Source organism: Polyodon spathula, chromosome 17 (genome assembly GCF_017654505.1).
Source record: "Polyodon spathula isolate WHYD16114869_AA chromosome 17, ASM1765450v1, whole genome shotgun sequence".
Lineage (NCBI taxonomy): Eukaryota > Metazoa > Chordata > Actinopteri > Acipenseriformes > Polyodontidae > Polyodon > Polyodon spathula.
The window spans coordinates 19,874,636-19,891,415 of NC_054550.1; the positions used below are offsets into that span (position 1 = coordinate 19,874,636).

The following is a 16,780-nucleotide window of genomic DNA, read 5'->3' on the forward strand; positions in this document are numbered from 1 at the left end:
GCAGCTTGGTGAACGAGTTTTGTACAAGGCTTTAGTTGTGAGAATATTGGAGGAAATTCAAGGCATTTACTGAGTTCACCATTTAGAGCAAGACAGATATGCATCAGTGCATTTCCATATTCCATATTTTGAATAAGGACTCAAACCATGCTGGACAGCACATATGTTATGTATATGATCACTATAAAAAGTTTGAATTTAAAATGGAGGACAAAAACTGGTTTCTAGTAAGTATTGACTATATTTTCAGTGCAAGGTAAGCTTAATCATTCTGGAAAACAGGCGACGATGCTTTATTTCTATGATAATGTAAAGCTGTAAATATTTGTGAATCACTCCCAAAAAACCTATTTTGCTCCAGAAATGTTGACGAAGTATGTATTGTTAGTGAAATTTGGTATTTGTGCCAAAAATGTTAGCTTTTTTTCCCCATGCACAAAAAATGTATAATTTAGGACTTGCAAATATTTATGGCGTTACAGTATTCATCAAATGGATCTAGTCTATGCACAAGTACCATAGTCTTGCACAACTGCGTTAATATAAAAAACTAGTTTTTAAAATGAAATACTGTATAGCTTGTGTGGTAGTATTAATTCATGACAAGTGGACATGCACTAAATAACAATCTAAGAGATTGTAACTTTCACTAAGAGTACTGTCAAAAAATTAAATTTACAATAGAAGTTGTTTTATCTTTGAGGAAAATACTGTAAGGTGTATTTGCAGAAATGTCCTTGACTGTTGCCACATTCATTTTGATATTTATCACATCTCATAATGCTAAACATATGGTGACTAAAGTTCAGATGTGGCACTTAGATTAAATGTATGCAAAGTAAGAAATGTAACCAGTTATATAAATGGATTTAATAAGCATGAATATGGCACTAGAGAAGTTCATTGCTACAGATATACCCTATGATAGTTCCACTAGTGCTGAAACAACCATACAGTAAGACCTGTCCAATCTAGTGTCACTTAGAACTGGACAATTGCGCCGGACTACAAAGCACATAAATAAATAAATAAATAAACTATCTATCTAAACCTGTACCTAAAACCGGTAAAATTAACAAACTTTACATTTCTTTTGGAAATGTTCAGCTTTTTTGATGAGCACATCCCCACCCCCCAGAGCTCAGTGTGTGGACGTTTAGACATTTACCTGAGATAGCTCAGTGTGTGGACATTTAGACATTTTGTTGCTGTTCAACACCTACACAATTCACAACAGCACTGGTGTGGCATGTGAATATATACGTGTCAAAGATGGCTGCAGTTGGTGACGTCAGAGCAGAAACCAGGAAATAAACAACAGAGCGGTGGAGTTTGGCAAAGCTGAGAGATTGGTTTCGCTCAGTGTTTAATAATGAAACAAACAGAAAATACAAGGTTGTAAAAGACAAAAAACACAGGACACAGCACTTTAAAGAAACAAAAACGGTAAGCTGAAATTTAACTTATTTTTATAACCTCCATCTCCAATCCCGTTCTCCACTCACCGACCACACAACCCCGGGTGAGTGAAAACATGCTGCTTTTATGCAGCTGTACCGAGACTCGATTGCTAAACAATCATTCAATTGGAGTCTCTGTACAACTGCACGTGAATTAATAAAGTACAATTCCCTGTGCTCGCATATTATTACATTTCACCTGCACGTGAAGTGCTGTGCAATCTTTGTGCCTAAATGCAAATATACATTTTAAACAACTTGTGTTCCACAGACCCATTTATATCCCGTGTACCAATGACTATACACCAACATTAACACACAACACGCAACATATAACACAGAAATACACACAGGCGGGCAACATTGCCACAATATGCAAACTCTTTCTTTTATTTAAACAGTCCGGTGCTGGATTGCACATATTGTCATATTTACATAGACTGTACACAGAAGAGGCTGAAAATTGTGCTGGATGCCAGAATACACAGGTTTCAGTTTGTAGAGGGTGTCGTACTATTACACAGAGTAACAATCTTTTTTTTTTTTTTTTGTTCCTGGGCAGTGTTATTTCCTAATTGCTTATGCCTCAAAAGCATAGAAAATGACACTTACTAACCAGGAACAAAAATTGTGTTACATAGTGTTATCAATAGGGATTTGGTTTGGGACCAACCAATCATGCCATATTATACAGAACACCGCTTTGTAGAGAGGCTGGATTAGACAGGTTTCACTGTATTAAAGGTTTCATTTTTGGCCCTCAGCTGCCCTTTCTTCCGATTTTGACACCAGTTCCCCAGGCAAATTGTTTGAAAGAAATTCCCTCAAAGTCAGTTGATGCTGTTGGGCCTCGTACTGTTGGCAAGCAAGAAATAATGAACAAATACAAAAAAGACAGTAGTAAATTTAGCTTTCAAACATTTATTAGTAACACTAAAAATCTAGTTAAAATTCTGATATGATCCTACATGGCTTTTATATATATAAAAAAAAAAATTTAAAATAAAAAATTCTTGCTGCAATACGTCTGGGTAAAATCATAGGTAGAAGACATGGACACTACCCACCACGTTCATTCACTGTGGAGGCCTCAAGTGGCACTACACACTTATTGCCCTTCACACAAAGCCATTCAAAATAACATCTTGGTTTTTAATCATCTGGTCCTGGAATACAATATTGAACACATTAACCTTTTATTTGCATTTAAAAAAAAAAATCCAAACCAGACTCCCAATGAACTCCTGCACTTGTTTTCTTAATTCAGGCACCAAGACTTTTATGCAGCTAGGTCTCACCAATTACAGACTGTGTTCACAAACCCACATGCATCTTCACTTCCTTGTACCATGAGTCAGCTAGTCGTGCAGAAACAAGGATTTCGCTGCTTCATATGTCCATGCAGACGCTAATGATAAACCACGGCATTACTGATAAATGGCCTAAACCTATGATGTTACCCAACGTTTTTTCTGAAGAAAGTATTAAAGGTTAGGAGTCTGGGACCTTGCTCCACTCTTCCCAGGGACAGCCATCTGATGAAAGTGCTGTACGGCTTGTGCTACTTTGTCAGGACAGATATTGTACACAGGGTGAGTTGGGGCCTGTTGGGAGGAAAAAGATTAAACAAATTTTCATTGACAAGTCACAAAAGTAGAGATTATCCTAGATTACCAAGGCTTGATACATCAGATTGCTGGCACTGTCCAATTTAAAATCCCAAGCAAACCAGTTTTGATTTGGTCGCCAGTGGCTCGAGCATGGAATAACATCTAAAACACAAGGAACATTAATAAACAATTCTATCCTGTTAAATGAAATTCCCATCAATCCGAGACATTGCTGTGCTGTGTTTTTTGTTCTTTTATACTACATGCGTGGATTTATTTTTCATATTTCAATGGCTAGCTTGTAGCAGTGACATCACAACAGCAGCTTTGCTTTCAGAGCTCCTGACAGCAACGACAATCTGTAAAACAACGACTCGATTAGATCTATTGTTGTAGGTAAATGGTTAAGTACATGTGACGGTTCTTCACGGGTAACTTAAAAATAATCAATGTATGCATAAAGACATCAACAACTGTGAACTATCATATTTTTCTATTAAGAAAAAAGATTGTAATACAAAAGTGTATCCCCACATCCAAAATTCAGAAACTCCAAAGAACATGTGCTAATGAATGTCCATACCAAGTGGATAACCAGTTGTCTTGATATTGCAGAAAAGTGTGAGATTTATACACTTGCCAATCGCAGAACCTCACATCACCAAGCATCACTGCAGTATGTGGCCAATTAGTCAACTTTAGAATCAGGGCTCGCAAAATCGCTAGCCAGACGTTCCGGGACAACCAAAAAAAAAATCTGTCCGACAACAAAGAATATACTTTTATATTGAAGGCTTTGTTTTTTTTAAACAAATAACGTTCTGTGCTTTAATCAAACAGCGGTTTCCCAATCGAGATCATCCCGGTAAAACACGTTTAGAGGGATCAATGTTTTTCATTGGTAATGCTTGAGTGATTTCCGGGGTGACGTACACATTGCTTGTGACCAAATCCCGCGAGGATTGCCCCGTGTAACACCCCTAGCAATCCTATCTAGTCAACTGGTATATGTCACATGACTGTGTCTTCTCCAGTGAAACAAAGGGTAAAATGGACACTACGACAGCCAAAGTATATACTTTTATATTGAAGGCTTTGTTTTTTTTAAACAAAGTTACAAACTGGATTTGCAGCTACAGTTACCTTAATTAAATCGTTAACGTTATTTCCCAACCAAGAAAATAAATAAATAAATATTTTATATATAATCTCACAAACAATTGTTTGTATCACTGACTCAGATTTAGCACGTAGCATGTTGACATCGCTTTCTTTTCATTTAATGAATGTGATTAACAAAATGTACCGGTAATTTTATTTTAAATGTATGGTGCTTGCTTGTAACTTACAGTACTGAGTGCAACAACAGTCTCGAGTCCAAACCGTCAGCAGAGTGCAGATTTACATCCTTGGTATATGGCCTTCGTTGTACGATTAATAGTGATTTAAAAAAATAAATAAATAAATAAAAAAAAAAAATAATCACACTGCTGCTGATGTTGGCTTGTACAGCTCTATGCAATCGGCACGGCAAAACATTGATTTTTTTTTTTTTGTTTTTTTTTTTAAATAAGGAACCAAGATTTCAATTAACATTTGCAATTGAAACAAAACAAACTCTGTTAATGCACTTTTTAAAAAAAAAAATTGAGGGGATGTACTGGGTTGTAAAGAATAGGATATAGCCAGAATACCGAATGCAGCATGCCACAAATAGGAACTGTACTTGTAATTCTACTTTTATTCACAATCTCGTTGCAATTATCATTATTAGTGCTAGTAGTGACAAATACTGCAATAATAAAAGAAAATCAAAGAATAAAACAGTACTAACATTATTAATAATTTAGCTAATGCCTTTATCCAAGGTGATTTCCTTAACTTACTCCAGCAGCTTATATTGTTTGTTTTGGATTGTTCTTTTACTGTAGTGAGCAAAAGGCTTTGGACCCAAACAGGGTTGTTATAGCGAAGGTGTACTGTATTTAGTATTTGACTTATATGCTTAATACACGACACTTGCACATTTTAATATATAACGCATACACATGTGTTATTTCATTTTTGTTATTTTTCACCTCAACATTTAACACAGGGTATAACTAAGTTTGGATCAGAATCCAGTATCATCCCTTAAAAAAAAAGTAATATACTACAAGTACACTTGTGCCAAAATTGCCTGATTTTGGAACACTACTGGTACCATTATACTATCCTATTTTGGCACAGGTATACTTGCAGTATACAACTTTGTATATTATTTTTGTAAATAATGCAACAGAGTTCTCAAATATCTGACATTTCTTAGATTCTACATTACTTCTGTTTTGCATATCTGCATTGGCTCGTGCTAGATATGCAACTCCAGATTCTAACAAATACTTTTAGAAAACCAGGAGCAACTTCTGCTCTAGATCAAAAAGCTATAATGCTCTGCGTCTGCCCTCCTATGAGGATAACTATCAGAAAACTAGTAAAAACTAACTAAAACACAAGTCTGGGAAAAGCAAATGGAAGTCTGGAAAAAGTATGGAATTTTGATGTTGAAAAAGTGTATGAACCCCGAGATATTGTACCTATGTTGAGTTCAGTATACTTTGTACAAATCACAGTCCTTAGGTCAATTATGGGCAACTTGACATTTTTGTGGACAACCAAATGTCTACAATGGACTACCTGAAGGGCAAGTACCATTACCAAAATTTTGCGAGCCCTGAGAATAATATATACAGAAAGTCTACACCCCCTTGAACTTTTTTCACATTTTGTGTTGTCAGTCTTCAGAGTTTCATGCATTTAAATGAGGATTTGTTTTTCCACTCATCTCCGCACTGTTAATGGGGAAAAAAAGTCTATTCGGATAGGTCTCTACCAACTTTGCACACCTAGATTTGGCTATATTTGACCATTCTGCTTTACAAAACTGTTCAAGCTCTGTCAAGTTCCTCGGGAAGCATTGATGGACAGCAATCTTCAAGTCATGCCACAAATTTTCGATTGGATTTAGGTCGGGGCTCTGACTGGGCCACTCAAAGACATTTACCTTTTTGTTCCTTAGCCACTCCAGTGTAGCTTTGGCTGTGTGCTTTGGATCGTTGTCATGCTGAAAGGTGAACTTCCATCCCAGTTTCAGCTTTCTTGTCGAGGACAGCAGGTTTTCCCTCAAGGACTTTTCTGTACTTTGCTCCATTCATTTTCCCTTCTATCCTGACAAATACCCCAGTCCCTGCTGATGAGAAACATCCCCATAAAATGATACTGCCACCACCATGCTTCACAGTGGGGATGTTCTTTGGGTGCTGTGTTGGGTTTGCGCCAAACATACCACTTTGCATTTAGGCCAAAAAGTTCCATTTTAGTTTTGTCAGACCATAAAACTTTGCCACATGGCTACAGAATCTCTTAAGTGTTTTTTTGCATACTTCAAATCGGGATTCAAGGTGTGCTTTCTTGAGTAATGGCTTCCTTCTTGCCGCCCTACCATACAGGCCAGATTTGTGGAGTGCTTGTGATATTGTTGTCATATGCACACATTGACCAGTCTTGGCCATAAAAGCCTGTAGCTCTTGCAAAGTTGCCATTGGCCTCTTGGTAGCCTCTCTGATCAGTCTCCTTCTTGCTTGGTCATCCAGTTTGGAGGGACGGCCTGATCTAGGCAGGGTCTTGGTGGTACCATACACCTTCCACTTCTTAATAATTGTCTTGACTGTGCTCCAAGGGATATTCAAGGCCTTTGATATTTTTTATATCCATCTCGATCTGTGCCTTTCAACAACTTTGTCCCAGAGTTCTTCTGAAAGTGCCTTGGTGCTCATGGTTGAGTCTTTGCTTTGAAATGCACTACCCAGCAAAGGGAACCTATAAGAACTGCTGAATTTATCCTAAAATCAAGTGAATCACTACAATTTAACACAGGTGGAGACCACTTAACTTGGTGTGTGATTTAAAAGGCGATTAGTTACACCTGAGCTAATTTAGGGTTGCTATTACAAGGGGGGTGGACTCTTATCCAACCTAGCTATTTCAGTTTTTATTTTTAATTCATTTTCTACAAATTTCTAGAATATTTTGTTTCACTTGGAAGTTGTGGGTAGGATGTGTAGAAAAATGAAAAAATTATTTTAATGCACTTTAATTCCAGGCTGTAAGGCAACAAAAGGTGAAAAACTTTCTAAAGGCACTGTATGTATTTTTAAATCCTTATTGTGTGATAAGACAATGCAACAAGAGCAATGTTAATTGTGGTCCTGTATAACTGAAGGAGAAAAATCCTTTACAATGCACCATGCCACACAACTATAATTGCTGTGAATCACTGTACTCTTTTCACTAGTGTATGGACTTCGTCCTGGAACAAAACCTTTTTTTCTACTTCCCTATATTCTGTTTATTGGCTCTTTTTTCTGCCTGTATGCTTTGAACCCTAATTAGCACATATGCTTATCTTTCTGTTTCTAAGTGATGCAATGCCGTGCTGCAATTATATCTTCACAATACAAACGGAATTTCCCGCAGGGTGCAGGTTTCATCAAGAAGCAGTAGCATCCTTGGGAAGTGGCTGTGTTTCAGAGTCTCTCATTAATCCTTTTCAGGCAATTTCTCGAGACCGTTCATAATATAATAAATGAATGCGAAAGAGCCAAAGCAATTACCTTTTAGACTAATAAAATAAAACAAAGGTTCACAATCATATTTCTTATAAAATGTATTCACGTATTGATGAATTACTGGCGACAACGTAATGTCTGTGTGATGTTCTTTAGGTTCAACATGCATTAGCTATAAAGGGTACTTGACACAATGTGTTCATTCATTTGTTTACAGTGGTATTTCACCCTGTTTCATATGCACATTGATGGCTGTCCGGTTGGACTGACACCATCTTATGTATAAACTCTTAAAAATAAATAAATAATAAATAATCTTCACTTTCTACATGGAAAGTAAGTTTTGTAAGTGCATTGCTTTTGAGAACCTCTATGCAGCACTGAGAACCACAAATTTTAGTTCACAGTATAGAAGAATCATGGCATGAATGGGGCAGTTTCTACTACCTGCTGACACTAGACGGTGCTGTATCTGTTTCATGTAATACACTGCCAAAAAGAAAATGGAGATGGAAGTTTATGCAATTGTGTGATTCAATTTTTTTTTGTAGAACAGTTTAAAACACAAGCTATCCAAAAAGGTCATATTCTTAAAAAAAGTGAGATTTTCTTGAGTAACACAATGAAACCTTTTGCATTTTGCAAAGCTAGGAAGGATCTCTACTCGTGACACAATCAGTTTCACTATATCATGTTTCCAACTAGGAGAAAAGTAAGATATAAAAAGTGGGACAAAATAAGACCATACAACTCAGACTAACTCCTATAACAAGCGGTTTTCTTATGCATTATGAAGAAGTTTGAGTGGGAGAAGTACAGGCGTGGAAAGTACAGAGCAGTTTAGAAGCAGTTTGAAAGCAGGTTGACGACTGCAGAAGAAACTAAACTTCAAAAAAAAAAAAAAAAAAAAAAACCCTCAACATGGTCTTCAAGCCAGTAATCTGTGACACCTGCTTGATGTGGGAAATCCGAGAAAACCCAGCGGAGCTAAACCAAGTGTGCGTAAAGTGCCGCGCGATCCAGGATTTGCATAAACTAGTAAGTATGCTAGAAATGGAGCTGGAAGAAGTGAGACAGCAACAGGATCTTGAGGAACTGGCACACCCACAATTCATGGAAGTCTGCATCACCCCTAACAGACTGAAAGTCACCAGGGAGATAGAAGGTCAGAACAGCTGGGTTCAGGTAGGCAGAAGCAGGGAAAAAAAGAAACTTCGTCAAACACAACCACCAGAAATCAAAACAACCAACAAATTTAAGTCACTTCAGAATTTTGATGAGCAGAACCAACAACAAGAGAACGAAAGGAACAACATCCAGGACCCTATTGACAGTGGTGACCAGACAGCAAAAAGAAGGGAGGTCATGATTGTTGGGGACTCCATATTGAGAAACACAGCAAGTTCAATTCGCAGTTTGGACCCCCTTACTACAACAGTGTGCTGCCTTCCGGGAGCTCGGTCAAGCACATCACTGAGAACGTGGACAGGCTCCTAGAACGAACAGGAGACGACCCGGTAGTAGTCGTCCACATCGGAAGAGACAGACCAAAATCCCTGCAAAACAAATTCAGAGAGCTAGGAAGGAAATTAAAAGAGAAAACCAAAACTGTGGTATTTTCTGGTATACTACCCGCACCTTGCAAAGGACCATATGGACAGCTGGAAATAATTAATCAAAACGAATGGCTGAAGATGTGGTGCACACGGGAAGGCTTCACCTATCTTGATCATTGGACCACATTCTACAACGAGGACTATCTGTATGGCCGGGACAGACTGCACTTAAATAACAAGGGAACCAGTCTACTTGGAGAAAAGATCCTCGAGCAGGTTCAGAAGCATTTAAACTAGAAAGGAACCAACAAAAAAACAGAAGGAAGACCGCATCAAAAGAAGAACAACAACTCAGGTAAGACAACCATTAAATGTATTTATCTAAATGCTAGAAGTATCAGAAACAAAATTCTAGAACTTGAAGCTACTGCACTAACAGGTAACTATGATGTGATAGGTGTTACTGAAACTTGGTTGTCTGAGAGTGATGGGGATGAATATAATATTTGTGAGTATACACTGTAAAGGAAAGACAAGCAGGACAGAAGAGGAGGAGGGGTAGCGCTATACATAAGAAGCAGTCTTGAAGCCCGGGTGTTAAACCTGGACAAAGAAAATAAAATCGAATCAATATGGGTCAGAATAACGGACAAAAATTCAAAGGGCATAATAATAGGAGCATGCTATAGACCGCCAGATTCAGACGGTGAGCAAAATAATCTGTTATACAATGACATTAGAAATGCGTGTAGCAAAGGAGAAGCCATACTAATGGGGGATTTCAACTTCCCCCATATAAAATGGGAAAACCCGTTGGGTAGCACGAAGGATGAAATAGAAATGGTGGAAATGACAAATGACTGCTTCCTAACACAATATGTCAAGGCACCGGCTAGAGGGGAGGCATGCCTTGATTTAGTCTTTTCAAATAACGAAGATAGAATAACTAAAACAGAGGTCAGAGAACCACTGGCAAACTCAGACCACAACATGGTCTCATTTGAAGTGTTTTTTAAATCCCCAAAAGTAAAGACTAAAGCTAAGGTTTACAATTTTAGAAAAGCAAACTATGAAGGTATGAAACAGAGACTAACAGAAGTAGATTGGAGTAAAATAGAGAAAACACCCACAGAAGAAGGATGGTTGTTCTTCAAAAATGTAGTACTAGAGGCGCAAAACAATTACATCCCTAAAGTAGACAAATCTAAATGTAAAACTAAATTGCCAAAATGGTTTAATAGATCAATTAAAAAAAAAAAGGCACTTTACAGAGCATTAAAAAAGGACCAAAAAGAAAGTAGGCAGAAAGAGTACACAGAACTGCAAACGCAAGTCAAAAAGGAAGTTAGAAAGGCCAAGAGAGAAATAGAAATGAACATTGCTAAGGGAGCTAAAACCAATTCCAAAATGTTTTTCCAATATTACAACAGCAAGCGAACATTCAAAGAGGAGATTAAATGTTTAAGAGATACAAATGGCAAAATCGTAGATGAAGAAAAAAAATAGCAAATATATTAAATGATTACTTTTCACAAGTTTTTACAAAGGAAGATACTGACAACATGCCCCACATGTCATCCAGTTCCTATCCAGTTTTAAATAACTTTAGCATAACTGAGGCAGAAGTGTTAAAGGGACTAGGAGCTCTTAAAATAAACAAATCCCCTGGGCCGGATGAGATCCTCCCAGTAGTACTCAAAGAAATGAAAGAAGTTAATTTACAAACCGCTAACCAAGATCATGCAGCAGTCTCTTGACACAGGGGTGGTACCGACAGACTGGAAAATTGCAAACGTAATACCGATCCACAAAAAGGGAAACAAAACTGAACCAGGTAACTACAGACCAGTAAGCCTGACTTCTATTATATGCAAACTTATGGAAACTATAATAAGATCCAAAATGGAAAATTACCTATATGGTAACAGGGTCCTGGGAGACAGTCAACATGGTTTTAGGAAAGGGAGATCGTGTCTAACTAACTTGCTTGATTTTTTTGAGGATGCAACATCGATAATGGATAATTGCAAAGCATATGACATGGTTTATTTAGATTTCCAGAAAGCTTTTGACAAAGTCCCGCACAAAAGATTAATTCTCAAACTGAACGCAGTTGGGATTCAAGGAAACACATGTACATGGATTAGGGAGTGGTTAACATGTAGAAAACAGAAAGTACTTATTAGAGGAGAAACCTCAGAATGGAGTGTGGTAACCAGTGGTGTACCACAGGGATCAGTATTAGGTCCTCTGCTATTCCTAATCTACATTAATGATTTAGATTCTGGTATAGTAAGCAAACTTGTTAAATTTGCAGAAGACACAAAAGTAGGAGGAGTGGCAAACACTGTTGTAGCAGCAAAGGTCATTCAAAATGATCTAGACAAGATTCAGAACTGGGCAGACACATGGCAAATGACATTTAATAGAGAAAAGTGTAAGGTACTGCACGCAGGAAATAAAAATGTACATTATAAATATCATATGGGAGATACTGAAATTGGAGAAGGAATCTATGAAAAAGACCTAGGAGTTTTTGTTGACTCAGAAATGTCTTCATCTAGGCAATGTGGGGAAGCTATAAAAAAAGGCTAACAAGATGCTTGGATACATTGTGAAAAGTGTTGAATTTAAATCAAGGGAAGTAATGTTAAAACTGTACAATGCACTAGTAAGACCTCATCTTGAATATTGTGTGCACTTCTGGTCACCTCGCTATAAAAAAGATATTGCTGCTCTAGAAAGAGTGCAAAGAAGAGCGACCAGAATTATTCTGGGCTTAAAAGGCATGTCATATGCAGACAGGCTAAAAGAATTGAATCTGTTCAGTCTTGAACAAAGAAGACTACGTGGCGACCTAATTCAAGCATTCAAAATTCTAAAAGGTATTGATAGTGTCAACCCAAGGGACTTTTACAACCTGAAAAAAGAAACAAGGACCAGGGATCACAAATGGAGATTAGACAAAGGGGCATTCAGAACAGAAAATAGGAGGCACTTTTTTACACAGAGAATTGTGAGGGTCTGGAATCAACTCCCCAGTAATGTTGTTGAAGCTGACACCCTGGGATCCTTCAAGAAGCTGCTTGATGAGATTCTGGGATCAGTAAGCTACTAACAACCAAACGAGCAAGATGGGCCGAATGGTCTCCTCTTGTTTGTAAACTTTATGTTCTTATGTTCTTAAGTTGCCGGAGACTAAAACCATCCCAAGGCGGATTCTGTTGCTTGCTTTCTCACTAGGGGAGATGGGTGATGACAAAATAATAACATTAATAATAATTTTATTTTTATATAGTGCCTTTCTAGTGGACCACCATCACAAAGCACTTTACAAGATATGAGACTAGAGTGTGTGAACTATGTCTCAGTTGCGGAGTCACTTACAACAACGTCTCACCCAAAAGAAAAATAGGAAAATATCATTAGTGTAAAGTTAGAATTAGTGTAAAGAATTAGGTTGTATTTATGAAATCTTCAACTTGAGAGATTAAACAAATGGTGTAAAAGAAATGGTTCAGAAAATGCATCATTAACAAGGAGGGAAGGAAAGGGCTAATCGTCCACTTCAAAGCGTTCGGTCCAGAGAGCTGAAAAGAGTGGATGTTCCCCATTTCTCATGTATACCGCCATGCATTAGTTGTACAACTACAATCCGACATGCCAGTACTCTCATTATCTCACTTGGGATGGAATGACACAAATTTACTACTGTACAGTCAGCTCTGTTAGAGTCACTTGATGCAACAGCAGGATCGCTTACTGAAAACCTGTTGACAGTAATATATATATATATATATATATATATATATATATATATATATATATATATATATATATATATATATATATATATATAGGAAACTTATGATCAGTCCTTTTCACGTCCGCCAAAAGGAGGTTTGGTGCTTTTGCCCACGATCACTTTTGTGATGATTCTTACCCGCTATAACAAAATGCTGTGCTATAGAAAGTCACTTAGTCCAGGTATGCAGGTATGATAAAGTCTCTGATCTAAATTTTCGTTAAAGCAAAATGTTTAGAGCAATACATAGATCTAGGCTAAAATTTTAGTCGTTATTTACGGCTGACATTACAACATTATCGTGGCATACATTTTCATTACCATGTACTATATTTACTGTACATACAGTCCATTCTGATAGTCGACACCTTGTGGAACATCATTTCTTATAACATCATCTAGTAGTAGTAGTTAGAATCTGAATGACACGTCGCCACATAGCTGTACTTCCGTATGTAGGCAGTCTCAAAGTTAAGGCAATTACACTATGTAACACAATTTTTGTTCCTGGGTAGTAAGTGTTATTTCCTAATTGCTTATGCCTCAAAAGTATAGAAAATGGCTATTATTCCCCACAAACTTTGCTTTTGTGACCAGGACAGTGATATTTCAAAATATCACTATTTCCAATGGGAAAACGGGCAAATTTGTGTCTTTTCGTTCACATAAAGTCAGAAAAAAACAATATATGAATCCAAATTAACATGTATTTATACTAAAGTAATACAAAAATGACTACAAAAGATTTAGAAGTGGGTAGTTTTTCAAGAGTTACGATTATACTGTAAATACTAAATCTGTCCATGTAAACGAAAAGACATACATTTGCCCGTTTCTCCATTGGAAATAGTGATATTTTGAAATATCACTGTCCTGGTCACAAAAGCAAAGTTTGTGGGGAATAATAGCCATTTTCTATACTTTTGAGGCATAAGCAATTAGGAAATAACACTTACTACCCAGGAACAAAAAAAAAAAAAAAAATTTGTTACACGGTGTTATCGTCAAGATGTTGTTTGGAGTAGAGATCGATTAATCACCTTGGTGCCCTATTTAAAGTCTTGCATATGTGTGTGGTGTATGTATGTATGTATGTATGTATGTATGTATGTATGTATATATATATATATATATATATATATATATATATATATATATATATATATATATATATATATATATATATATATATAGTGATGAATTCTGTAATTCTCAAGGTTTGTTGCCCCTTTAATTCAGGACCCAGGACACAGAAATTGATTTTTCTAAAGCTTACGTGCACTTTTAATAAACAGAAATAAACAAAACAAACACCTGGCTCTTTATTGAGCACTAACTACTACACACAGGAACCTCACTAACACAGGACAGCTAAGCTGTTTACCTGTAACACCCAGTGACAGAACAGTGCACTCCAAAAAAAGCCTTTTTCACACTACCTTTTTGTTTCGGTTGAAATCACCCTCAACCGGGCTCCTCACACACCAGCATTCCTGAACAGACTGGCTGCTTTCTTTAAATACCCTGCACCTGGCTCTACTTTACAATGATAGCCAAGTGCAGGGGTTAATTAACAATTACCAATTACCAAATCAACAGAACTAACTTTAAACAAAACATACATTTCCACCTGTTTTAGACATGGAGGAATCTGTCCCTTTCCCTGCTACTTTACAATATTATATATATTAAAAGGTTGTTATAAAGAGTTATACATTTTGTGCTGTTTCTTGTTTCTGAATAAATAAGTGTCCTCAATGCATCGATTTCTGATCACAGTATTACCTGTCTATTAGGAAATTGGTTGCCGATTGTATCTCTAGTTAGGAGGCACTGGTTTTGTTTGTCTGTAGTCCGAGATCTCCGAGTAGCAGGTTAATGGTTTTGGAGGTGTGGGAGAAGCATCTGCCTAGCTTTGGGGACCACAGGTTGGGAACCTATCTGGTAGATCTGAAATTTCATAATCTGAAGACCTTGAATGATAATGGTTCATACGGTGAGGAGCATGCTAATCACGTATCAAATATCAAAGCAATCAATCACTCACTTGCCAGGCTTATCCAGGAGCCCTCCGGACGGGTTCTGACAGCAGAGAAGGATGTACTCCTGTAGAGCCTGCTGATGAAACATCCAGCTTGTCATGCTGAGGCTGGAACTCCCTGTAACAACACACTGCTGTTAGACATTAACAAATCAGCACTGGCACAGGTATGAAAGAAGACTTATTATTTCGTTAAGTTTTTGTAAGAAAATTCTATTACATACACTATGAATCTAGGCTGCCCCGATGTACTTAAAGTAGTCAAATCTGATCAAGGACTGTATCTCAGCAACGGTTCACAGAATCAAAAAAACAAATTTTGCTGTTCTAACTACACTACATTACCTAATATAGAACCTCATGTGTATTGTTATTTATCATGGTAAACAGGCTTTCCCCAGTGAAAACTACAAAGCTTATTTAAGTTTTATAGGCGGTGTTGTTGCTGGATGATTCTAGCATTTTTCATGTAACCACAACTATCTACTGCACAATAAGGTTAGGTTGCAAGTGACTACATTAGAATTACATTGCCTTTCACGCCACTAGTTTGACTGCTGGTGGTCTTAACTTACCAATTACAGCCTCACAGGTCGATACGTTTGTATCACAGCTAGTTATCACTCTTTGTTGGGATGAAGGAAATGGTTTGTTTTTGTTCAAAAAGACACACATTTCAAGTTTCTCCGTTTTATTGGAATCCAAACAAGCTTGTGGTACTTTCTTTTCAATAGAACCAGTTATATGCCATTTTATAATGATAAATCTATTGCAAGCAAAAAGAAAGACCTTTTTCCAGTTACTGGTAAGTACAGTACATAGTAAAATGTACCATCACCGTGACCTTACGGTGCTTCAGCTGAATTTGTGAATTATCAAACTGCGAGATAGAGGTAGCAGTGTATTAAACTCTGGCAGTACCCATACCTTGTGTATGCAGGGCTCTGTGCAGGAGGGGAAGCAGTCCAGCTTGCCAGAATGAGTAACAGCCATCGACCAGCTTGTTGCAGCGGCCCTGGAACCCTCCTTCAAATCGCATCTGCTTGCTGGTTACCCAGCGCTGTCATGAAGCACAAGCAAAGGAAGTTAGCATCCATCAGGTAACACTGGGTTTCTACATACAATAAGGACTTTGAGGGTACAAAACACTTCAGGTAACAAGCTGCTCCTTTTTTTCTTGGGAAGAAACAAGGACAAATTCGGACATCAGGATACAGTGACACTAATACTTATTTATACTGATCTCTAGGTATAACTATCCTATGCTCTATATATTACTATAGGCAGAATTGCTTAAAAATTAGATTAAATTGACGATATCAAAAAAATACCCCAATAACTATTCCAACACTTTCCATAACTTGACGATATCAAAAAAATACCCCAATAATTATTCCAACACTTTCCATAGCATTACTACACAGACTCTTATTAAACTAATTTTCAATTGAATAAATCAGCTTTATTTATTTTTTTAATGCAGAAAGCTACAGTCTAAAAGAGGGAGGTCATTGTATATACTGTTAAACTACAGAATAAAGTATAAAGCAAAATTTGTGTTTATACTTAGTCTTGTATACATCAGTATGCAGATTGGCTGTTACGACACAAATTGGTGTACAGTGTTTTTAATGGGACTATGCAGATTCAATGTCTATATAAACTTCCTGCATGCAAATTGATTCCCTGTGTTGTTCTGGC

General features: G+C 37.1%; 1 protein-coding gene across 1 annotated transcript in view; it reads right to left on the reverse strand.

Moving 5' to 3' along the window:
- Positions 1-2,101: 2,101 nt before the first annotated feature.
- LOC121329662 (protein farnesyltransferase subunit beta-like) overlaps positions 2,102-16,780 on the reverse strand; it is a 31,824-nt gene continuing 17,145 nt past the window's right edge. The window contains exons 10-13 of the mRNA XM_041275369.1: positions 16,007-16,139; positions 15,086-15,197; positions 2,967-3,077; positions 2,102-2,315 (exon numbers count right to left, since the gene is read on the reverse strand). Coding sequence (XP_041131303.1) covers positions 2,291-2,315; positions 2,967-3,077; positions 15,086-15,197; positions 16,007-16,139 — 381 coding nt within the window. The 3' untranslated portion in view covers positions 2,102-2,290. The remainder of the gene's footprint in view (positions 2,316-2,966; positions 3,078-15,085; positions 15,198-16,006; positions 16,140-16,780) is intronic.